Source organism: Pogoniulus pusillus, chromosome 14, assembly GCF_015220805.1.
Source record: "Pogoniulus pusillus isolate bPogPus1 chromosome 14, bPogPus1.pri, whole genome shotgun sequence".
Classification (NCBI taxonomy): domain Eukaryota; kingdom Metazoa; phylum Chordata; class Aves; order Piciformes; family Lybiidae; genus Pogoniulus; species Pogoniulus pusillus.
The window spans coordinates 29,766,597-29,791,821 of record NC_087277.1 but is presented as its reverse complement, the minus strand read 5'-3'; the positions used below and the strand labels follow the sequence as shown (position 1 = coordinate 29,791,821).

The following is a 25,225-nucleotide window of genomic DNA, read 5'->3' as shown; positions in this document are numbered from 1 at the left end:
CATCAGTGCTCCACCCATGTGTCTCCAGCTTGGATGTAGTGTGGGACAGTGCCAAAGGCCTTGCTCAGGCCCAGAAGGTGCCCATTATTTTTCTTCAAAGTGTATTTCACAGCACAGCAGATGTAAGATTATGTGAATCAGATCAGGGTTGTGACTTTTTTCTCTTGTTTATTTCTTTGTATTCAGCATTCCTTTAGGCACATTAAAGGTTTATTTCATTTGGTACTTGCTTTCTTTCTCCCCCTAGACTGAAGAGTTACCTAATTTACTGTGGAATTAGGTGTAGCAGTTCTGCATTAAAGGGTTGTTAGAATTACAGGACAGGTGTGCACATCCTTCTTTTGCATTGTGGAAGAAGGTGTTTTGTTGAAACTCTAGTTAAATCAACAGGTCCATTGCTCCCAAGTGGCTGCCTTCTGGCAAACTTTGCTGCTGCTAAGTGTCTAGGCTGAATATCAGGAGGAAGTTCCTCCCAGAGAGAGTGACTGGCATTGGAATGGGCTGCCCAGGGAGGTGGTGGAGTCACCATCCATAGAGGTGTTCAAGAAAAGCAGGGATGGGGTGTTTATTGCCATGGTCTGGTTGATTGGCCAGGGCTGGGTGCTAGGTTGGACTGGATGAGCTTGGAGGTCTCTTCCAACCTGGTTGATTCTAGGCAGTGAAACTGTTAGCAGAGATGTTGATCTACCAGGACTGGCAGTATCTAGAAGCTGCTTAGCTGATGTTTCAGTGCAGCACTTCAAAGACAACTTCTGGAAGGTATGAACACTAAGCTGTTTAAGAGGCTCACTACTGGAAAAGGCCTTTCTGCAGAAGTGCTTAAGTGCAGCAAGTTTCCTTTGGCACAGCTTACCCATAGGAGTGAAGAGAGGACGTTCTTTCCAGGGCCTGCCCACCAGGCTTACTCCCCAGTCCTTTCCATTGCCATTAGCATCTCCAGTGTCCTGGCTCCAAGCTGATGGCTCAGCCTTCCTCTTCCCAGCTGCAGCTGAAGGAACAGATGTCCATTTCTCCTCCCCTACACCAATCTGTGAGGAGATTTTAACAGACTTCTCGTTCCAGCTCCCTCCATTTACTGTATGGCTTTCACTCAGTCCTGGAGAAACTTAAAAGAGAGGCACAATGAAAGCATTATTTCAGATGAAGAACTAAAACCATTACTCAGGTGCAAACACATTTAGTAATACCAAACCCAAGGCACAAACGAATAGCAGCTTTGCTACAGCAGTGGGATACAAAAGAGCTGCTGCTCTGCTTCAGCTGATTTTCCAGTTCAGATGATAGGCACCATCTGTCTGCTAACTTGAAGAGGAAGGTAAAAACAGTGCCAAACTGCCCTCTATCTGCATCCCTCTCTTTGTAGGGTTGGTGAATCACCATCTTTAGACTGAAAAGGCAAACAAGGAAAGAAAAGTAGTGGAGTCACCATCCCTGGAGGTGTTTAAGTGGTGTGTGGGCACTTAGGGACACGGTTTAGTGTCAACCCCTCAATGCTGGGTGGACCTTGTAATCAATAGTATCATAGAATCAACCAGGTTGGAAGAGACCTCCAAGATCATCCAGTCCCACCTATCACCCAGCCCTATCCAATCAACTACTGGAGGTCTCTTCCAAGCCAATACATTCCATAGCACAACCTCTGAAGAGTGTTTTCCTTCCTGGCCAGTGGGAAGTTCCTTCACTGAAACTCCAGTAGTGCCTCTTGCCCCCCATGCAAAGCATCTCTGAAGGCTGTGCATCCTTCCCTCTGTGCTGTGGCCCAGGAGGCATGCAGGTGAAGGAACTCTCTCAATAAAACAGCAGCCAGTGTTTGACTCCTTGGATCTGCAGTGCTTTTAATAACTCATTTGGAGTTTGCTTCATTACACTAACTACTACTCATGAAAATTACATCTGATGTTTGCTATGAGCAAGAAACAAACATCTTGATTTGATTAGGCTGAGCTGAAGTGTTAGCTGGGGTGCACTACAAAAACTGTGGCCAGCAGATCCAGAGAAGTTCTCCTCCCCCTCTACTCAGCCCTAGGGAGGCCACACCTGGAATGTTGCACCCAGTTCTGGGCTCCCCAGTTCAGGAGGGACAGGGATCTACTGGAGAGAGTCCAACAGAGGGCTGCAAGGATGCTGAAGGGCCTGGAGCACTGCCTGAGGAGGAGAGGCTGAGAGCCCTGGGGCTGCTTAGTTTGCAGAGGAGAAGGCTGAGAGGGGATCTGGGCAATGTCTATCAATAGCTGAGGGCTGGGGGACAGGAAGGAAGGGACAGGGACAGCCTCTGCTCACTTGTACCCTGGCACAGAACAAGGGGCAAGGGATGGAAACTGCAACACAGGAAGCTGCAGCTCAACATGAGGAAGAATTTCTTGAGTGTAAGGGTCCCAGAGCCCTGGCACAGGCTGCCCAGAGAGGCTGTGGAGTCTCCTTCTCTGCAGCCTTTCCAGCCCTGCCTGGATGTGTTCCTGAGCTGGATTCTCTGGTCCTGCTCTGGCAGGAGGATTGGACTGGAAGATCTCCAGAGGTCTCTTCCAACCCCTAACATCCTGTGATCTCTTACAAGAAAACTGCTAAGATTCACCCTGAAAGTAGTATGAATCTTTACAGTTCTCTGTCTGACATGCAGATGTCATCCAAATATTTATGCATTTTCCTTATTTTTCCAGCACTTTCCAGAATTTGAAGCATGCAAACACCTGAATAATTCATTTATATCACTTGAAACAAGTTATAGAATCACAGAATCAGTCAGGGTTGGAAGGGACCACAAGCAGCAGCCAGTCCCAACCCCCCTGCCATGCCCAGGGACACCCTATCCTAGAGCAGGCTGCACACAGCCTCAGCCAGCCTGGCCTCAAACACCTCCAGCCATGGGGCCTCAACCCCCTCCCTGGGCAACCCATTCCAGCCTCTCACCACTCTCCTGCTCAACAACTTCCTCCTCACCTCCAGCCTCACTCTCCCCACCTCCACCTTTGCTCCATTCCCCCCACTCCTGACACTCCCTCACAGCCTCAAAAGTCCCTCCCCAGCTTTTCTGGAGCCCCCTTCAGATGCTGCAAGGCCACAAGAAGGTCCCCTGGGAGCCTCCTCTGCTCCAGCCTGCACAGCCCCAACTCTTTCAGTCTGTGCTCATAGCAAAGCTGCTGCAGCCCTCTCAGCATCCTCCTGGCCCTGCTCTGGACACTCTCCAGCATCTCTACAGCCCTCTTGGAATGGGGGCTCCAGAGCTGGATGCAGTACTCCAGGTGGGGTCTCAGCAGAGCACAGCAGAGGGGCAGAATCCCCTCCCTGGCCCTGCTGGCCACACTGCTGCTGCTGCAGCCCAGGCTCTGCTTGCTCTCTGGGCTGCAAGTGCACACTGCTGGCTCCTGTTGAGCTTCTCCTCCAGCAGCACCCCCAAGTCCCTCTCCTCAGGGCTGCTCTCCAGCCACTCGCTGTCCAGCCTGGATTGGTGCTTGGCATTGCTGCAGGACCTTGCACTTGGTGGCTTTTGCCCACCTCTGCAGCCTGCCCAGGTCTCTCTGGGTGGATCCCTGCCCTCCAGCCTGGCTGAAGTGGAAACTTTGCAATAATCAGGACAAGTGTCTGAACTCTCTGCAGTTATATTAAGCTATTCTTTGAACAAACTCACTTTCCTGTTGATGAATTTTAAGTTTGAAAATCTAGCATGAAGAGCTCTGAAGAGGAGCTCAAAAATACTTTACTGTTCTGTAAGCAATAAGCTGGATAATAAATCATCTGCCTGGAAATTCTAAATACTGAGTAATTTTTCTACATCAAACAGAAACTGGTTTCAACTTTAAGTAGCAATAGCTGCTTACAAAGATAACATCTGCATCACAAGGTTTCAGATCAGTAACTACTCAAAATCCTGCACCAACCACCTGTATTTTCAGTTCTGTAAAGCTATTTTCTATTTATTTAGGATGCCTAAAAACAAAAGCTTTTTACCTTGAGGAATTGAGGACTCCCCCTTTGAAGGTTTAGAGCTGCTAACCTGTGCATTCAAAAGTACATCACTTCATTAACAAGAGCAAACCAGAGCTTTAGAGCTGCTAACCTGTGCATTCAAAAGTACATCACTTCATTAACAAGAGCAAACCAGAGCTTTAGAGCTGCTAACCTGTGCATTCAGAAGTACATCACCTGATTAGCAAGAGCAAACCAGAGCTTTAGAGCTGCCAACTTGTGCATTCAGAAGTACATCACCTGAGTAACAAGAGCAAACCAGAGCTTTAGAGCTGCTAACCTGTGCATTCAGAAGTGCATCACCTGAGTAACAACAGGAAAGAGGAAATCAGAGCTTTAGAGCTGCTAACCTGTGCATTCAGAAGTGCATCACCTGATTAGCAACAGGTAAGAGGAAATCAGAGCTTTAGAGCTGCTAACCTGTGCATTCAGAAGTGCATCACCTGAGTAACAACAGGTAAGAGGAAACCAGAGCTTTAGAGCTGCTAACCTGTGCATTCAGAAGTGCATCATCTGAGTAACAACAGGCAAGAGGAAACCAGAGCTTTAGAGCTGCTAACCTGTGCATTCAGAAGTGCATCACCTAATTAACAAGAGGAAACCAGAGCTTTAGAGCTGCTAACCTGTGCATTCACAAGTGCATTACCTGAGTAACAAGAGGTAAGAGGAAACCAGAGCTTTAGAGCTGCTAACCTGTGCATTCACAAGTGCATCACCTGATTAGCAAGAGCAAACCAGAGCTTTAGAGCTACTAACTTGTGCATTCAGAAGTGTATCACCTAATTAACAAGAGCAAACCAGAGCTTTAGAGCTGCCAACCTGTGCATTCAGAAGTGCATCACCTGATTAACAAGTAAAGAGGAAAAGAGCTCAAGTAGATGTTTCCAACTAGCATCATCTGTAAAAAAAAAATCTTCTCAGAGTATCCATATTAAAAAAAGTAAAGCAAAATAAAATCAATACCTCAGTAAATGAAGACATTTGCAGAAAACTTAATTAAAATGCTCCAGGGTTTTTATTTTTAATCATTTTTTGTGTTTCTTTTGCAGACAAAAAATCAACTCCAAATTCACTTAGGGCCTATAAACCAAGTTAATTGCAGATTCAAAGAACTCACAGAACCACAGCAACGTTCAGGTTGGAAAAGACCTCAGGATTACCATGTTCAACCATTCACCCTACTCTACAAGGTGCACCCTAAGCCATAGCTCCAAACATCACATCCAAAGGACCATTAAACATCTCCAGGGTTGGGGACTCCACTACCTACCTGGGCAGCTCACTCCAGTGCCTGACCACTCGTGTTAGGAAAAATCTTTTCCTACTATCGAGTCCAAACCTGCTCTGTTGCAGCTTGAGGCCATTGTCCCTTGTTCTGTCACTAATTACCTGTGAGAAGAGACCAGCACCAATCTCTCCACAATTCCTTTCAGGTAGCTGTAGACAGTAATGAGGTCTCCTCTCTGCCTCCTCTGTTTCAAACTAACCAATCCCAGCTCCTTCAGTCTCTCTTCAGCGGATTTGTTCTCCAGGCCCTTGCCCAGCTTCCTTGCCCTCCTCTGCACTCACTCCTGCACCTCCAAATCTCTCTTGTATTGAGAAGCCCAAAACTGAACACAGTATTTGAGGTGTGGCCTCACAAGAGCTGAGTCCAAGGGGACAATCACCTTCTTGCTTCTGCTAGACACAGCATTTCTAATCTCAGCCAAGATGCCATTGGCTTTCCTGGCCTGCTGGCTCGTGTTCAGCTGCTTGAGAGAACTCTAAGCAGCTCCCTCAAGAATGGAGAGCAAAAGAGCTAAAAGGGATTTTCATATCAAGGGCAGCTCTAATTGTTTTGGAAACATATAGGTATTTCTAACTCCTATCACTAGAAACAGATAAGTTCTTTTCAGATTAGCTTAGTACAAAGTGATACAGAAGAACACACACAAAAGGCTTGGCTAAAAGGGTTACAGCAGCTGCAGCCAGTCGCAGAGCTAAATTATTTGTGCCTTCAGATTCTTTTAGTTTCTTAAACAACTTCTCAGCTGCAGCCAAATAAGAACTCCTCTGCCCAACAAAGGTTTTGAGACAGCCCCTGCAACTTTCTCTTTGACCTTCAATTGTTGCTAGTGTTTAAGCCTCTATTTCTTTCTTGAATCTTTAGCTACAATAATTGATTACTACATCTTAGCCAGATGTGCACCTCCATTATTGACTTATTTTGCACAGATAGTACTAAATCTGTGTTGGAAAACAGGTCTGCATGTTAAGCAGTGAGTGATCTGTAAACAGAATTCATGGGCATAATCATCCCACCAGCAAGTATTCAAGAAGTTGGTGCTGCTTACAGCAGTGCTGAGAGTGTCTTTGAAGATTCCAGAATCAGAAAGTGCAGAGACAGTGGAGCACAACTGAAGGAATAAGAATGTAAGGACAAAGTTCTTTACAATGAGGGTGGTTGAGCATTAGAACAGATTCCCTAGGGAGGTGGTTGAGGCCTCATACCTGGAGATATTCAAGGGGAGGCTTGACAGGGCTCTGAGCAACCTGATTTAGTTAAGGATGTCCTTGCTGACTACAGGGGGGTTGGACTAGATGACCTTTGAAGGCCTCTTCCAACCTGGGTGATTCTATGATATGCCTACACAGCTGTGCAGCTAATGACAGAGTACTGCAGTGGAGGTTGGAGTCTCAGCCACTCAGTTCAGAACACTCTGTCCTGAGCTTTCCTGGAAGCATGGCTCGAAAAAGAGGGAGTTTTGCACAGTGGAAAGTACCTTCACAAAGCTTGAATTCACTTCCTCAAGAGCTATACCTCCAAACACACCTATCACACATCCAGCACAGAGGCACTGCTTATGCAGTCAAGTAAAGTTATTTGTACTTATGACAAGGGGCAATAGATTCAAGCTAGAGCAGAGCAGATTTAGACTGGAAGCTAGGAACAAGTTCTGCACCACGAGGGTACTGGAACAGGTTCTCAGGGGAGGTGGTTAAGGCCACGTCCCTGGAGACATTCAAGGTGAGGCTTGACAGGGCTCTGAGCAACCTGATTTAGTTAAGGATGTCCTTGCTGACTACAGGGGGGTTGGACTAGATGACCTTTGAAGGTCTCTTCCAACCTGGGTGATTCTATGATATGCCTACGCAGCTGTGCAGCTAATGACAGAGTACTGCAGTGGAGGTTAGAGTCTCAGCCACTCAGTTCAGAACACTCTGTCCTGAGCTTTCCTGGAAGCATGGCTCAAAAAAGAGGGAGTTTTGCACAGTGGAAAGTACCTTCACACAGCTTGAATTCACCTCCTCAAGAGCTACACCTCCAAACACACCTATCACACATCCAGCACAGAGGCACTGCTTATGCAGTCAAGTAAAGTTATTTGTACTTATGACAAGGGGCAATGGATTCAAACTAGAGCAGAGCAGATTTAGACTGGAAGCTAGGAACAAGTTCTGCACCACGAGGGTATTGGAACAGGTTCTCAGGGGAGGTGGTTAAGGCCACGTCCCTGGAGACATTCAAGGTGAGGCTTGACAGGGCTCTGAGCAACCTGATTTAGTTTAGGATGTGCTTGCTGACTACAGGGGGGTTGGACTAGATGACCTTTGAAGGCCTCTTCCAACCTGGGTGATTCTATGATATGCCTATGCAGCTGTGCAGCTAATGACAGAGTACTGCAGTGGAGGTTGGAGTCTCAGCCACTCAGTTCAGAACACTCTGTCCTGAGCTTTCCTGGAAGCATGGCTCAAAAAAGAGGGAATTTTGCACAGTGGAAAGTACCTTCACACAGCTTGAATTCACTTCCTCAAGAGCTACACCTCCAAACACACCTATCACACATCCAGCACAGAGGCACTGCTTATGCAGTCAAGTAAAGCTATTTGTACTTATGATGGAGGAGCAATGGATTCACAGTATCACAAAGGCTGGAAGAGACCTCACAGATCATCAAGTCCAACCCTTTACCACAGAGCTCAAGGCCAGACCATGGCACCAAGTGCCACGTCCAGTCCTGCCTTGAACAGCTCCAGGGACGGCGACTCCACCACCTCCCCGGGCAGCCCATTCCAGTGTCCAATGACTCTCTCAGGGAAGAACTTTCTCCTCACCTCCAGCCTAAATCTCCCCTGGCACAGCCTGAGGCTGTGTCCTCTCGTTCTGGTGCTGGCCACCTGAGAGAAGAGAGCAACCTCCTCCTGGCCACAATCTCCCCTCAGGTAGTAGTAGACAGCAATAAGGTCTCCCCTGAGCCTCCTCTTCTCCAGGCTAAACAACCCCAGCTCCCTCAGCCCCTCCTCAAACTGGAGCAGAGCAGATTTAGACTGGATGCTAGGAACAAGCTCTGCACCACGAGGGTACTGAACAGGTTCTCAGGGGAGATGGTTAAGGCCCCATCCCTGGAGACATTCAAGGTGAGGCTTGACAGGGCCCTAAGCAACCTGCTCTAATGGAGGATGTCCCTGCTGACTGCGTCTAGTTGCACTAGATGGTTGGAAGGGACCTCCAAAGCTCAAAACCATTCTGTGACCTATCTAAAACATGTTGACAGACCTGTTGACCACCATACCTTTATTTTTCCTGAGCCCAAGTGGAAGTGCTGGTGCAGGCATCAGCTGTTCAATGGATACAGTTACTGTAGTTTCCACTCCCTGGAGATTCGGCTCTCCTGAGCCGCTGTCGGTCAGCACTTTGTCTCGCTTACGCTGCTGGCGCTTCTCTCTGTTACTGATTTTTGTTTCCCAAGCTCCTAAAACATGCCCCAAATCAGAACATCACCACATTAGTCAGCAAAAAAGGAAAGAGTTTCAGCTTGTTTCATAGCAAGTTGAACCTGAATCTCGGTTCAATCAACCCCAGCATGTTTGACAACACAAAAGACTGGCTAGCGGTGAGCTGCTCTGGGTGCAATGTGGTAACACTTTGAGGTACAGAGGAACTTCAGGAAAGTAAATAAATAAGACAAAATGAGTTTCTCTTGCTTGAGAAGCACAAGGAAATCTTACACAGCATCTAAGCCAAAAGATGTCTAATTGCATTGTGGCTGTGTTCAGTACCTTCATCAACTTCCTTTCCATCTAGCCGTGAGGAATCCTGAACCGTTTTAGCATCTCCCTTGGACTTCTTTTTTTTCTTTGACTGGAACAAAAAGAAAATATTATTCATTCATTTAATTAACTCAAATACTTAAGGGATCACATAGCACAGTAGCTTAGAAACATCCCACACTCAAAATACAGGAGGAAACTTGAAACAGATTTTCCTGCTCAACTCTCTGTATGGCCAGTCCCTTGAAAGGAGGGACAGGAACAGCTCTGCTGAGAGGACAGACTGAGAGAGCTGCAGTTCTTCAGCCTGGAAAAGACTCCAGAGGGGACCTTAAAGCTGCCTTCCAATACCTGAAGGGATTCTACAGGAAGGCTGCAGAGAGACACAGAATCATAGAATCAAGCAGGTTGGAAGAGAGCTCCAAGCTCAGCCAGCCCAACCTAGCACCCAGCCCTGCCCAACCAACCAGACCATGGCACTAAGTGCCCCAGCCAGGCTTGGCTTCAACACCTTCAGCCACAGCCACTCCACCACCTCCCTGGGCAGCCCATTCCAATGCCAATCACTCTCTCTGCCAGCAACTTCCTCCTCACATCCAGCCTAGACTTCCCCTTCCAACCTAAGCCATTCTCTGATTCTGTGATCTAGTCTGGCCTTGAGCTCTGTGCTAAAGGGTTGGACTTGATGATCTGTGAGGTCTCTTCCAACCTTGGTGATACTGTAACCCACGTAGCAGCTATCTCCTCTCTGAAAAACCACCAAAGGAGAAGGGCAGAGCTCAAAAGCAACCTAAGAAGAATTATTGCTAAGAACAGAAACAAGCCAAATTATTTGCTAGAGCACCTTCTAAGGGAAGAATTAAAAAGTGAAGTGAAAACCAGCAGGAAAAAGCAGTCAGGAATTGCTTCTCAGAGCTCAAGCAGAGGATTAGTTAAGTTTGTACCTACATTTCCTATTTTCAGCTCCACTGAGAATGGAAGTTGAGGTCTTACAAGCTCCCACCCGCAAAGCCATGACGACTCAATTACTTCCTGAAGTAATTTCAGGTGTTCTTTTAGTACCAGAGGTCTGCCAAAGGGCAGTTAAAGATGACTGCTCCTCCAAATTCTAACTGCAGTTTCTTAAATAGCTACTATCTACAGAGGCATCAACATGAAATTTCACACTTCTCACAAAAGCCTCAGAGCTTAACAGGTTTAAAAATAAGGTTGTTACTAACAAATCCTGTTTTGAAGGAGATCAAGAATTCCAATTTTGAAAAACATATTTACTTCCCTATTCTGAGTTACTAGAACCTGACTTGAAACACTAGAACCATAATTAGTTACCCAAATTACTCACCATCTGCCAAACTCTCTGCTCTAACAGTTGCTCCCTCAGTTAACAACTTGACTAATCCAATGAGTGATGTTCAAAGGTTACTGAGCAAGCTAGCTGGTCATTTTGTAGAAGCCTACTCATTCAAAGTGTCACCTTCTGCAATCTAGAAAGCTGCCAGTGCTGGCTCTGCCACCAAAGAGGACATGAGGAGCTCAGCAAGCCTGCCAAATGTTTTAAGACTAAGATGCAGTGTGCTGTGTGCAAGGACAAGAGAAACATAAACCCTCCTTCATGGCTAATGGTCAAGACAAGACAGTTGATGTCTGTAAACAGACCAGGCAATGACATTTTAACATCCTGCAAGCTCATCAGGAGTCACTTCTTAGCCCCTTACACTAAAACCTAAACCAAAGCACTCTACTGTGCAAAAAAGACAAAAGGGAAGTGTGCTAGTTTGAAGCTAGTTAGACTACTTTGGTGAGGAGAATTAGATGCTAGGCTGTGAAGAGGAAACACTGGTGATGGCTGCTGCACCCAGAGGCTTGCTGAGATGCATCAGAACAAGAACATAAACATAGATCATAGAATCAACCAGTTTGGAAGAGACCTCCAAGCTCATCCAGTTCAAGCCCTGTCCAATCAACCAGACCATGGCACCAAGTGCCCCAGCCAGTCTTTCCCTGAACACCTCCAGGGATGGTGACTCCACCACCTCCCTGGGCAGCCCATTCCAATGGCAAATCAATCATTGTCTCTGTGAAGAAGATGGGAGCAAGCAGAAAATTAGGCATACATGGTACTAAAAGTCTGATTAAAACATGGGTAGACCAACTAAGTAGCTAAGATAGGTAAGAGCAGTGATGAAGATGCCAAGTTCAGCAACCCCAGTTCCCCAGGGACTCAGGTGCATGTGGTAGATCACTTTAGCTCCCACTGAAATCTGGGCCCTATAGCATTCTCATAATCATTGAACCAAGTGGTGCTAACTTGCAGTTAGCTTAAGCACACCTCTTTAATCAAACCTTTAAGTGAAATCTAAAAGCTAAGGCAGTTGTTTGCTTGCTTCCTTTGGGCCTGCACTTCTCTCTAACTTGCTGTCCGTGTGACTAATCCATCTGCTTCCTAACCCCCCTGGCTGAACCTCCAAACTCACCTTGAACATAAGGCAAAGTCTGGGATAAGGTAGAGGGGTGGGGAGGTGGTGGAAGGGTGGTTGGGAGCCCCTGCTGGGGACTCTGGTTCCTGGCAGGGCTGTTGTGTTTCTGCATTACCTTTAACTTGTCTGTTTCTGTCTACAGCTGTAACTGTTGTAACTCTCTGCTTGTATCTTGTGCTGAGCTGTGAACAGAAAGCTTCATTCATGCAATTTCCAGAGTGGCTGAGCCTAGTCTGGGTGATTTTCCTAAGTGTGTGTGGGGGGCAGGTAACACCCAAACCATCACAGGGAAGAAACACTGCACAGTGGCAAGAGAATCATAAACCCTATGAACAAACCAGACACTACCCAAAGCTTTCCCTGCCCCAAAGCAGAGTAAGAGGATACAATTTAAATTAATGTCCTGAAAATCATGCATGAAGTTCACTATCTTGAAGCAGATGAGAAATATGGAGACCCAAGACAGTGTGGTTTTCATTGAAAGCATGGATTCAAGCATAAATAAAATCACAGAGTCACTTAGACAGGAAGGGACCTTAGAGATCATCTGCTCCAGCCTCCAAAGGCTGGGATGCCTCTCAACTAGACTCACCTGTCCAAGGCCTCATCCAGCCTGGCTATGAATCCCCCAGGGAGGAGGTGGCAACCACCACCACCACCCTGGGCAGCCTATTGCAGAGTCTTATCACCCTCACACTGAAGAAATTCTTCCTCAGCTCCAGTCTAACCCTGCTCTCCCTCAGCTTCAAATCATTCCCCCTTGGTCTGTTCCTAGACACCCTCAGGAAAAGTCCCTCTGCAGCCTTTCAGTAGGATCCCACTAGGTATTGCAAGGCATTCTAAGGTTCCCCTGGAGTCTTCTCCAAGCTGCACAACCCCACCTCCCTCAGCCTGTACTCACAGTAGAGGTGCTCCAACCCTTGGAACACCTTTGTGCCCTCCCCTGGACATGCTTCAACACCTCTATGTCCTTCTTATGCTGGGAACACCAGAACTGGATGCAATATTCAAGGTGGGACCTCATAAGAGCAGAGTAAATGAACAGAATCCCCTCTCTTGCCCTGCTGCTCACACTCCTCTTGATGCAGCCCAGAATCCAATTTCCCTTCTGAGCTGCAGGAGCAACATAATAAGCACAAAATGAGTTAATATAGTCAAGTAAGTTAATTAAAGCTTGAATTAGCTAAACATGTCCAGAGAAGGGCCATGAGGATGATCAGAGGGCTGGTGCTCCTCTGCTATGAGCACAGGCTGAGAGAGTTGGGGCTGTTCAGTCTGGAGAATAGGAAGCTCTAAGACCACCTTATTGTCACCTTCATTGTATGTGAAGTGGGCTGCTGGGGAGGGACTTTTTAGGGTGTCAGGCAGTGATAGGAATGGGGGGAATAGAGCAAAATGAGAAGTGAGGAGATTCAGATTAGACATTAGGAAGTTCTTCCCCATGAGGGTGGTGAGACACTGGAACAGGTTGCCCAGGGGGGTGGTGGAAGCCTCATCCCTGGAAGTGGCTCTGGGCAACCTGATCTAGAGTAAGGACTCCCTGCCCACGGCAGGGCTTGCTGGAACTGGATGATCCTTGCAGTCCCTTACAGGCAGTGATTTCTGAATCTTTCTGAACAGTCAATTTTATTTCCAACACTCCTCAGCATAGCTGCAACAAATAGACCTATCTGCATAAATCACAATTCCACACCAGTAGGAGAAATTCATTCACAACATTAGCAGAAGAGCCAAGTCCAAAACCACTCTCTACCCAAAGGGTAGCCACACTGCCTATGGATGACAGCACCTTTGCTAAGGCTAGAAGAGCTGTGTGCCCAGGTGGGCAGCAGAGCCAATGGCATCCTGGGCTGGCTCAGCGCAGTGTGGGCAGCAGGACAAGGGAGGTTCTTGTGGCCCTGTGCTCAGCACTGCTCAGGACACCCCTGCAGTGCTGTGTCCAGTTCTGGGCTCCTCCACTGCAGAGAGATGTTGAGCTAGGAGCAGCTGTGGAGCTGTTGGAGGGGAGCAGAGCCCTGCAGAGGGACCTGGCCAGGCTGGATGGGTGGGCAGAAGCCAAGGGAATGAGACTGAACAAGGCCAAGTGCAGGGTTCTGCACTTTGCCCACAACAACCCCAAGCAGCACTACAGGCTGGGGCCAGAGTGGCTGAGAGCAGCCAGGGAGAGAGGGAGCTGGAGGTGCTGGCAGAGAGGAGCTGCAGAGGAGGCAGCAGTGCCCAGGTGGGCAGCAGAGCCAATGGCATCCTGGGCTGGCTCAGGAGCAGTGTGGGCAGCAGGACAAGGGAGGTTCTTGTGCCCCTGTGCTCAGCACTGCTCAGGCCACCCCTGGAGTGCTGTGTCCAGTTGTGGGCTCCTGAATTGAAGAGAGATGTTGAGGTGTTAGAAAGTGTTGAGAGAAGGGCAGCAAGGCTGGGGAGAAGCCTGGAGCACAGCCCTGTCTAATCCTGCTCTGCCTCAGCTCCAAACCATTCCCCTTGGCCTGGCTCTAGACAACCTTAGGAAAAGTCTAGTCCTGGGCTCCTCAGTACAGGAGAGGCTGAGATACTGGAGCATGTCCAGAGAAGGGTGACAAAGCTGGTGAGAGACCTGGAGCAGCCCTGTGAGAAGAGGCTGAGGGAGCTGGGGGGGTGCAGCCTGCAGCAGAGGAGGCTCAGGGCAGAGCTCATTGCTGCCTGCAGCTGCCTGCAGGGAGGCTGTAGCCAGGTGGGGTTGGGCTCTGCTGCCAGGCAAGCAGCACCAGAAGAAGGGGACACAGCCTGGAGCTGTGCCAGGGCAGGTCTAGGCTGGATGTGAGGAGGAAGTTGTTGGCAGAGAGAGAGATTGGCACTGGAATGGGCTGCCCAGGGAGGTGGTGGAGTGGCCGTGGCTGGAGGTGTTGAAGCCAAGCCTGGCTGGGGCACTTAGTGCCATGGTCTGGTTGGTTGGGCAGGGCTGGGTGCTAGGTTGGGCTGGCTGAGCTTGGAGCTCTCTTCCCACGTGGTTGCTTCTCTGCTGTCTATGAATAGTGTTTCACAGCCATAGCTGACCTTTTCATTCTTCTTCTCTGTGTCCACAGGCTGCTTCACGTTGTCTTTCCGGACAGTCTGGATTACTTCATCCTCAGCCACATCAAGGAAAGTCCGTCCATTAGGCTGTGAATGAGAGAAACGTTGGAGAGAGCAGATGAAGCAAAGCTCAAATGACACTGTGACTGAAACACAGCTACTTGTTGACTGGAAAAAGCTGGCATGATGAAGGAAAGCAGCCAGAATTATGGAGTGCTGCTCAAAATCCTACTGCAGCTCTGCATTTAACGAGCAGAAAGGAAAGAAAACAGGTCTGCTCCTCCAGTACTATTCACTACATTCAACAACCAGCTGGCTGAGGGCACAGAGGGCACTGTCAGCAAGTTTGCTGATGACACCATCGGGAAGGAGTGGCTGACGCCCCCGCAGGCTCTGCTGAGATGGGCAGAGGTGAAGCGAATGAAATGCAACAAGGACAAGGGTAGAGTCTCGCATCTTTGAAAGAACAGCCCCAGGGAGAAGGATAGGTTGGAGAAGTATCTGTTGGAGAGCACTGGACCTAGGAGTCTTGGTGCACAACAGGACACCCATGAACCAGCAATGTGCCCTTGTGGCCAAGGAGGCTGAGGGCATCCTGGGGTGGATTAGGACTGTGGTGAGTAGGTGGAGGGAGGTTTTCCTCCTACTCTCCTCTGTCCTGCTGAGGCCACATCTGGAATATTGTATCCAGTTCTGGGCCACTCAGTTCAAGAAGGACCTCAGGGAACTGCTTGAGAGAGTCCAGCAGAGAGCCACAAAGCTGCTGCGGTCAGTGGAACATCTCCTGTGAGGACAGGCTGAGAGAGCTGGGGCTAGCAGCTGGCAGCAGAGGAGCCTGAGGGCTGCCCCCAGTGCTGCTGATCAAGATGTGCAGGGCAGTGCCAGGAGCACAGAGCCAGGCTCTGCTCAGGGCTGGCCAAGGGCAGCACAAGGGGCACTGGGTGCCAGCTGCAGCAGAGGATGTGCCACAGGAACTGAAGGGAAAACTTTTTCCCTGTGAGGGTGGCGGAGCCCTGGAGCAGGCTGCCCAGAGAGGCTGTGGAGTCTCCTTTGGAGCCTTTCCAACCCCACTTGGATGTGTTCCTGTGTGAGCTGCCCTGGGTGATGCTGCTGTGGCAGGGGGGTTGGACTGGATGACCTCTGGAGGCCCTTTCCAACCCCAACATTCCATGATTTCAATCACAGAATTGCTTCAATCACAGCAGGTAAATTTCTTACAATCTCCAGCTTTCAGAACAGCTACAGTTGCTGTGCCATATATTAGCTTAGGAAATGCACACAATTACCACTTGGTAACACTCTGGCAATGGGCTCAATTTTTAAAGCTGGTTCTATCTTGACTAAATTTCTGCAATTTCTACTTATGCATATCCCTCACAGCTCATTTCCTTTATGAGTTCAACTTCATAGTAGAACAGAAATTAGAAGTCAAACAGAAAGCATGACTAAGCATGACATCCCATTGTTCTTTTCAGACACATTTGATTATAGATGCCACATTAGTCTACCCTTTCCCCCTCACATAATAAAACTAGCATGCATTACTCAGCACAGAAAGGTAAAACTTAGGAGTTATTAGCCTTTATCATCTCCTTTGACAGCAAAGGCAACCACCTTAGTCTTGCATCTGCTTTGGGCTAACCCCAAGCACAAATACAGGCTGGTTGGAGTGGGTTGAGAACAGCTCTGAAGAAAGAGACCTGGGGATGGTGGGTGCTGAGCAGCAGCCTAGGAGCCAGCAGTGCCCTCACGCAGCCCAGCAGGCAGCTGTGTGCCGGGCTGCAGCCACAGCAGTGTGGGCAGCAGGGCAGGAGAGGGGATTCTGCCCCTTGGCTCTGCTCAGACCTCATTTCCAATCCTGCCTCCACTTCTGCTGTCCTCAGCATGAGAAGGACACAGAGCTGCTGGAGTAAGTCTAGAAGAGGGCACAAGGATGATCCAAGGGCTGGAGCAGCTCTGCTATGAGGACAAGCTGAGGGAGCTGGGGGTGTTCAGCCTGGAAAAGGGAAGACTCTGGGGGTACCTCAGAGCTGCCAGCCAGTACCTGAAGGGATCCTTCAGGAAGGCTGCAGAGGGACTTTTCCTGAGGGTGCCTAGAGACAGGCCAAAGAGGAATGGTTTGAAGCTGAGAGAGAGCAGGTCTAGGCTGGAGCTTAGAGAGGAGTTCTTCAGTGTGAGGGTGGTGAGACTGTGGAACAGGCTGCCCAGGCAGGACGTGGATGTCCCCTCCCTGGGGGTGTTCAAAGCCAGACTGGATGAGGCCTTGAGCAGACAAGTCTAGTTGAGAGGTGTCCCTGCCCATGAAGTCCCTTCCAAGCTAAGCCATTCTATCATTATCTTGCAGAGTAGAGTTATAACTTGGACTTGGTGATCCTGAGGGTCTTTTCCAACCTGGATGTTTCTGTGATGATTCTATATAGTTCCTAAACAACTTAAGCAAAACTACTGATGCTTTTATCACCAATAAGCTGCTCTGATTGAAGTTACTGTGCTTAACTGCAGCAAGGATGAAAATAAGCAAAGCATTATGTGATTGTCAGGCATTTATTTCACTGAGTGAAAGAGCAGGAACTGATACTGAGTCCTTACAAATTCCATACGGATTCACATTCTTAATGATTCAGATAAAGACAGAAAATTAAGACATTAAGCACAAGTACTTTGTAGTTGTATTAATTTCTGCCACTTCTTTTAAAATCAAGTTCAGATTAGCCTGTCCTTAATTTCTGTTCTTGAACAAACCCAAGCTCTTTTAACTCTTTATCACAGTGACCTGTTTGCTTTAAACAAAGGCCACGTTACAGCTTAACGTGACCTATTCCTTTGACTACCAGAGCTGATCCTCAGTTTAACCAGTACTGACTTGCAAGTTTTACCATATTATATATTATGCTTGCAAATCACCCTTGGTCTAACTTCACCAGTGCATACCATAGTAATCCTTACCGTAGCCAGCCAGTATGCCAGCCTCTGATTTTGTACCTATTAATAGGAATTGAAAGATCAGGTCAAATAACCACTCTTCTCCTGCAACCAGCAGGGTTAAACTAGGATTCTCCTAGCTAAGCTGCAGTGCATTTCTCACAGCATTTTAAAAGGAAGCTGTGATTTTACAGATTTGAATCTCACACTCTGAAAGTTGCTCTCAGCACAGCTCACAGTACTCAGTTCCACAGGGATTCCAAACACCTGACATTTAATCTTGAACGTAACCTGCAGTTCTCCAACGCCTCTGTTGTCTCCAAATCCTGCAGAGTCATGTTATTTGTGGTGGGATGCCTTTCAAACCCTGATAGCACCCATGACAAACGTTTACTATCTCAAGCTGGAGAAAGAATCACTATTTCTAAGTTATTTGGCAGTAGATTTAATTAACAGATTTGCTCCATCTACCGCTGGACTCGTGTCAAAAATGTTTAAAACCAACTCACTTTTGATTCTGTAGCTTGCTTTGCTTCTTTGCTATTACATACATACCTTACGCTGAAAACCACCTTTTTAATCCCTCTGAAAAATTCAAGAGCCAGAAGTTTTAATCTTTCATTTCAAAACCAACTCAGTCATTTCTTTGAAGTAATAAATTAATTCACATTCATTAAGAACCCTCTGGAAAAATTCCTCCATGTGACCCCTGAAAAATCAGATGATCTGACAGCATTATGTAAACGACCACCATCAGAAACAGGCTTAAAACCTGCTACTTTGGTAATTTTCTCCCTGAATTGTGTAGTCTCCTTTTCAGCAGAAGCTTTCCACATTTCCTTTCTGCCCACAGATGAATCATAGAACTTTAACTAAAACTCATGTGACCATTTTGGGCCATACCAAAGATAGCAACAGAAGCGGGAAAAAAAGGAGTTCAGAAATGATTCTTCTACAAGACAACAGCTAAAAAAGATTGAAAGTTTAGGCTGATACATTAAACATCCACTGACAAAATATTAAATTGTGCAACTTATTACATGCCATCTTTTTTATCTTCATCCTAAAGCTATAGGGAAGACAGAACGAGGGAGAAACAGTGCCATCAAAACCACTACTGATGCCTTGACACGTTTCTTGCCTGCTGACCCTAAAATCTCAATATTCAAACAAATCTTCTTCACACACATTCATTTAAGAGCATTAAGATAATCCAGAAGGAGAATAAAGGGTTTGCTGAGACTGCTGAAATGAAAAAAAAAATTGTTCTTTAAATAGGTTACAGTGCAATGGGTAAAACTCAGTTTCACACTTCAAATGGCAGTACTGAAATCGCTATCACTTGAGTTTTACAAGGCTGTGTTAGCCAAAGTCCTTACTTACACATTATAAAGATAAAGCTACTTAAGATTATCTTTGGCCAATGTAAGAATCCATTTATCACTATTATTTTCTGCAAGAAACTAACCACTCTTCTCTTTTGAGCACTGGAGGATCCTGCAGTGCTGCTTCTCCTGCCATTTGACAATTGACACAAACACAAACCCAACATCTATCAGTTGGAAGCAGGAAAGTTTCTGAGCTTTTGTAAAGTGCAGAAGACTCACAGCTTGAAAAGTTAGTTTCTTACTTGCTCTGCATGAAAGTTCTCAAATGCTTCTACTAAGATGTGCAGCACTTGCTGTCCTGGTGTACTTCAAACAATGGGTTTGGGATTTTCTGTAGCAACAAGAGCTGCTTTGATTTTGTTTTCTACTCTCCGGTTTCTGTGGTGTTTTGCAGGTTGCACAGAAACCATGGGAGAACATTTTCACCTTCTTCCACTGAAGGTTTAAAATGCAGAAGAGAGGCAAAGCAATTATTCAGAAGGGAAAGGGATTTAAGATCAAGAGATTTTTGGAAAGAAATTAAAACAGGAGACAAAGAGCTTTGCCCCTGCCAGGAGCTAACCCCTCTGTTCATTAGAAAAGCAAAAAGCAGCTTCAAGTTTAATCCATAGAATCTAAAGTAAGGATACTATGATACTCCCTTGCTCCAAGCAGCTGAAGAAAGCTGGAACTGGCTCCTTAAAATACAGTGTTAATGAATGCTAAACTGTTTCAGCTTCATTTTTTTTTTCCCCAGGCTGCCCAGAGCAAGCAAATAAACAGAAATTCATAGCTGCTATTGCCAAGGCAGCTCTACTCAACTAAGCTTATTTTACTACAAATATCATTTCGGTTGCACCTTTACCTGTGCAGCAACTCAATAAAGCCACGTGCAGGAAAACAAAGCAATAATGCCCATCTTCAGATAGAGGACAGTGAAGAATATTACTGATCCTGACTGATGACAGTTACACATCACCTGCCAGACAATGAGCTCAGTAACTCTGTATTAAAGTAACCCCTGCAGCTTTTAATTAGACATCTGTAGTGTGCTCCTTAACGCTCCACACCAGTTGCTCTAAGCTTTCTGAAACGCCTGCAATGGAAATCTAGACCCTGGCATAGAAAACCTTGTAGTAAATCTACTGATAATAGGCTTAGTCTTTTCCCTTCATAGACCCCAGTATTAGCATCAGAGCACACAAAACCACAAGATAACAACGGCAGAAGAGCAATCTGTAAGGGTTTTTACTGCATCTTTACCTTTCTAATGTCATTTGGGGAATTCTTCCTGTGCAAGTCAGAAAACATTGGAACATGCTAATAAAGGTCTCTCTACACTTATCTTGGACACTGAGCATGAGGCAGCCCTATTAAACTTTGCCACTGTTATAAACTTATTTGCACTGCAGTTAATGATTCAGTTTGGTCATTTTCTTTTTGGAGAAGGTGCTTTGGTTTGCTTCACCTCTGCACAGGACTGAAGTACTATAGAAATTCAGCAATACAGAAAGACAGCTTGACACCTGACAAAAAGCTATTTTGCTCTTTTGATTACAAAAAGATTTGTTTTTACATAGCCTTAGCTTAGTTTTGTGCTGGAGTAAACCAAATCTGAATTTATATTCACCAAAAAAATGCTAGGTAAATTTTGTATAAACACAAAGTTTGCTTTTATGAAGCTCTGCACTACAGAGCACTGTTAACAGTGCACCTACCTCTTCACTCCATCTTTTTAATGCCACCAATGATGACTTGCAAGAGTTTATGCTTTGTTTTTATACTGGAGTTTAAAGAGAATGGAAAAGAAAACCACCCATCTAAATTATTTGTAGGGTTAGCCTTTGTTTTCAAAAAGGCATTAAACCCACAAATTAATCTACTAAGTCTTGAAGGATTTGCTGCTCAACGTGGCCAAAAAACATGCATCTTTAAGTGTGCCTTCTCCAAAATGGAGATCTAGCTACAGTGGAAAGGTTCTGAATCACAACGCTTCCTCTTCTCGGTGCTCAGAAGGCAGTCTTGCGACTTTCACAATCAACTTCACTAAGCTCACTTCTTCAAAGCAGGTTTATGGTGTATGCAGACTTGAAGATCCACAACTTCTCATTAAAAGAGCAACCAAACAGCCACACTTCTCAAGCCTTAACAGTGCCACAGACTCCAATGAAGGTATAACCCCATTTTTCTGGTCATTAGGTAAACAGTTCAGATTTTATAGAGCAAGATATAATTAAAAGACACAGTTGTAACAAGCTGGGGACATCTGCTGCACTTTCATTCCTATAATCCATTTGGACATAAATAGGATTACAAACATCCTAACAATACAAAAGCTGCAGAAGCAATCCCTCGGAGCTCCGAAACTGCGATAACAACTGGAAGCTTTAAAAGGAGAGTTGCTAAGTTGCTGCATGCCACTAATTTCCTCACGAAGTGCACAGACACTGTCAAAGATGGAAGGTTCCTACACCACATTGTGAGGGTTTAGGGAGGGGGAAAAAAACAGACAAGAATGATCTGTTTTTAAGGGGCTGCTAAGACACAGATTTCCTTATTAAAGGAGATGATCCTTACTGTAACAACTAAATCAGACATTCCTACTGAGGCAAGCTCACCACGAGATTAACGTTAACATGTTCTGTCAAAAACACAACAAAAAATCTCTCCTCAATTTTGAATCACCACAGCATTTAATTGGCTTACAGCGCTGCTTTCAGCAGGCTGTACCTGCCTGGACTGTCACTCTTGGTTTGAAATTCTAAGTCACGCTAAGGTCTGCAGTACCAATTCTTAACCCTACAAGCATCTGATGGTTTAGTGTAACCCAGGGGCCAGGCCAGAGCTCCAGAGCAGGCAGTCAGGACCCCCTCTATCACTTCTGCTGACAAATAGCAGCCAAGTGAATTGCACAGCGGCTTGGGGGTAGCTCTATGGCCCCCGGACCCTGCGGTTTGTTCTCCCCGTTCTAAACGGCCCCTATCTAACCCGCAGTCGTTTCACCGAGCCGGGGACACCGGGGACAGGGGCTGGGGAGAGTCGTGCTCGGGACCGCTCGCCCCACGGGACCTCCTCTCTGCCGTCCCGCAGCCGTCACACCGCTGCCGGCCGGGTGCCGCCGCAAACGCCGCCGCCGCCGCCGCCGGCCCCGTCCCCATCCCGCCGCTGTCAATGAGCCTTTCATCCCCCACCCCCCGCCGGCGCCCGGGCCCAGCCGCCTCCCCGCGTCCCCTTCACCCCTTCCCTGCCCAGCGGGGCGGCCGCCGCAGCTCCCCTCACCCGCGCCGTTTTCTCCGGCAGCTTCTTCTTGTTTCGTTTCTTCTGCTCGTCGCTTTTCAGGTGCAGCTGCCCGGGGCCCGAGCCCGCCGGCTTGCCCTGGCCCCCGCCGGCTGTCAGGCCCGCGCCGGCCGCCTCGTCACCCTTCCTCTCCGCCGCGCTCCGCGCCGGCTTCTTACGGATGCTACCTCCGCAGGCCACGGCCAGGAGCAGCCCCAGCAGCCCCAGCCCCAGCGCGGCCGGGACCACCAGGGCGAGCCAGGTGGGCAGGCCCTGCGGGTCGAGGCCCAGCTCGAGGCCCAGCTCGGCACGCAGCAGGCCCAGGCCGCCCGACAGGACGTCCCGCACCCGGGCCGCAGCCTGCTCGGCCTGCTGGGCCGCCGAATCCTGCCAGCGCTCCGCAGCCATCGCAGCCCCCTGCCCCGGGAAGGCCCAAAGCGGGCGGGGCAGCGAGGGAGCGCTCAGGCCCAGCACATCGCAGCTTCAGCAGAGCCGCGGCTGCCTCCCCGAGCCGAGGCCAGCGAGGGAGAAGGACGGGACACGAGCAGCACCTCAGCGGGAAGCAGCTGCCTCAGCCCGAGAGGCGCCCGGGTCTCCTCCTCTTCCTCCCCGCCCTCCACCGGCCGCGCAACGTCACCGCCCCGCCGCTGCCGCAGCGAGCCACCGCCAGCGCCCCGCACGGCACGGAGGGTGCCGCCTGAAGGGCGGAACAGAGCTCCGCGCTTCCCACCCCTCCGCGCGTCCTTATCCCTGCCTCGCCTAGTCCTGCCCTGCCCTGCCCTGCCCTGCCCTGGGCGGCGCCGGCCGCGGGGCAGGGGGTGGCGCGGAGGGGCGGTGCGGGGAGGCGGTGCGGGGAGCGGCCGCGACGTGGCACTCACCGAGCGCGGCGGGGGTGGCGGCGGAGGAAGCCGAGGGCTGGCTTGGCACCGCCCGGCGGTGGGGCCGCGCCGCCCCTACGGCTAGGGGGAACACCCCGGGGCGCATCGCACGGCTCCGGGCCCGGCGGGGGTGGCTGTTGGAGGTGGCAGCTGTTCAGCGTCTCCAGACGTTTGGCCGGGCCGGGCCCCTGCCCCCGCGGGCTGCTCTGGCAGTGAGGTGTCCGTGCCGTGTGCTGTGCGAGCGGCGCCGCTCGGAGCCGGCCGCCTGGCAGCGGGTGAGAGCCGGCCTCGGCGCCCGCGGCTCTGCCCCTGCGGGGCCCTCCAGCCCGCGCCGCAGCCTGGGTGCAGTTTCCACGGTAACGGTCGCTAATCAGCTCCGTTTGCGTTTGCGGTTGCCCCAGAGAGGCGACGCGGCTCCGGTACGGCTAGGTGAACTGACGGTGCGGGGGTGCTGCTGCCACCGAGCTGACCCTGGGGGCAGCCCTGGGGCTGGCGCTTGCAGGTAGATTCCTGCCAGGCTTCCGAAGCTGGCATCGAGCCTGTCGGAGGTCACCTCTCCTGCACAGTGAGCGTTTGAAAGCCTTGCAGAAAACTGAAGAGGAGGCAGCAGTGTGCCCAGGTGGGCAGCAGAGCCAATGGCATCCTGGGCTGGCTCAGGAGCTGTGTGGGCAGCAGGACAAGGGAGGTTCTTGTGCCCCTGTGCTCAGCACTGCTCAGGCCACCCCTGGAGTGCTGTGTCCAGTTCTGAGCTCCTCCGTTGCAGAGAGATGTTGAGGTGCTGGAAGGTGTTTGGAGAAGGGCGTCTGGAGCACAGCCCTGTGAGGAGAGGCTGAGGGAGCTGGGGGGGTGCAGCCTGCAGCAGAGGAGGCTCAGGGCAGAGCTCATTGCTGCCTGCAGCTGCCTGCAGGGAGGCTGTAGCCAGCTGGGGTTGGGCTCTGCTGCCAGGCAAGCAGCACCAGAAGAAGGGGACACAGCCTCAAGCTGTGCCAGGGCAGGTCTAGGCTGGATGTGAGGAGGAAGTTGCTGGCAGAGAGAGTGATTGGCATTGGAATGGGCTGCCCAGGGAGGTGGTGGAGTGGCTGTGGCTGGAGGTGTTCTTGCCAAGCCTGGCTGGGGCACTTAGTGCCATGGTCTGGTTGGTTGGGCAGGGCTGGGTGCTAGGTTGGACTGGCTGAGCTTGGAGCTCTCTTCTAGCCTGGTTGATTCTATGATTCTATGATAAGCCCCACAGCAGACAAGGTAGCAGGACAAGCCAGGCGTTTGTTTTCCACAAGCTGTGCTCTGTTACCTTAGCCCCCCACAGCCCAGTTCTGCACGTCAGGTTAAACAGCTTTGTGAACAACACAGCTCTGTGTATCCCGCTGGGAGTGCTTTCGTCATGACTCCCCAGACTCTGTGTCTCAGTTTAAAACCAGGCCCTAAATAATGTGCCCCCCAAGTGCATGCCTTGACCTTTCAGAAAGCTGGTCTCACAGCACCCAGAGCTCCTGCACAGCCTGGGCTGTCAGAACCCCTGACCCGCTGGCACTGAGTGGCTTCAGGCTTCAGCAGTGATGTGGTGTTAGATTGTGCCCAGTTCTTTTCAGTTGTAGTTGTGCATGTAACGAATATTCCTTGGGGAGGAGGAGCAGCAGACACCAGTACAGGTGCTGAGAGAGCTGGCAGCTGAGCTGGCCAGGCCACTCTCCATCATTTATCATGGTATCACAGTATGGCCAAGGTTGGTAGAGACCTCATAGATCACCGAGTCCAACCCTTTACCACAGAGCTCAAGGCCAGACCATGGCACCAAGTGCCACGTCCAGTCCTGCCTTGAACAGCTCCAGGGACGGCGACTCCACCACCTCCCCGGGCAGCCCATTCCAGTGTCCAATGACTCTCTCGGGGAAGAACTTTCTCCTCACCTCCAGCCTAAATCTCCCCTGGCACAGCCTGAGGCTGTGTCCTCTCGTTCTGGTGCTGGCCACCTGAGAGAAGAGAGCAACCTCCTCCTGGCCACAACCACCCCTCAGGTAGTTGTAGACAGTAATAAGGTCACCCCTGAGCCTCCTCTTCTCCAGGCTATTGACAGTGCTGGCTCACTGGAGAGGTCCCCAGTGACTGGAAGCTGGCCAAGGTGATCCCATCCACAAGAAGAGTTGAAAGGAGGAGCCAGAAAACTACAGAGCTGTCAGCCTGACCTCAGTGCCAGGCAAGGGCATGAAACAGATCATCTTGAGTGCCATCACACAGCACCTACAAGGGATCAGGCCCAGCTGGCATGGGT

General features: G+C 49.2%; 1 protein-coding gene across 2 annotated transcripts in view; it reads right to left on the bottom strand.

Moving 5' to 3' along the window:
* MTDH (metadherin) overlaps nucleotides 1-22,806 on the bottom strand; it is a 48,900-nt gene extending 26,094 nt beyond the window's left edge. The window contains exons 1-5 of one of the 2 annotated variants that reach the window (XM_064154744.1): nucleotides 22,085-22,806; nucleotides 14,499-14,603; nucleotides 9,004-9,085; nucleotides 8,517-8,696; nucleotides 854-1,105 (exon numbers count right to left, since the gene is read on the bottom strand). In XM_064154744.1, the coding sequence (XP_064010814.1) occupies nucleotides 854-1,105; nucleotides 8,517-8,696; nucleotides 9,004-9,085; nucleotides 14,499-14,603; nucleotides 22,085-22,489 (1,024 nt within the window). In that variant the 5' untranslated portion in view covers nucleotides 22,490-22,806. The remainder of the gene's footprint in view (nucleotides 1-853; nucleotides 1,106-8,516; nucleotides 8,697-9,003; nucleotides 9,086-14,498; nucleotides 14,604-22,084) is intronic. The other variant, XM_064154743.1, reaches the window with a different exon arrangement.
* Between the last annotated feature and the right edge of the window lie 2,419 nt (nucleotides 22,807-25,225).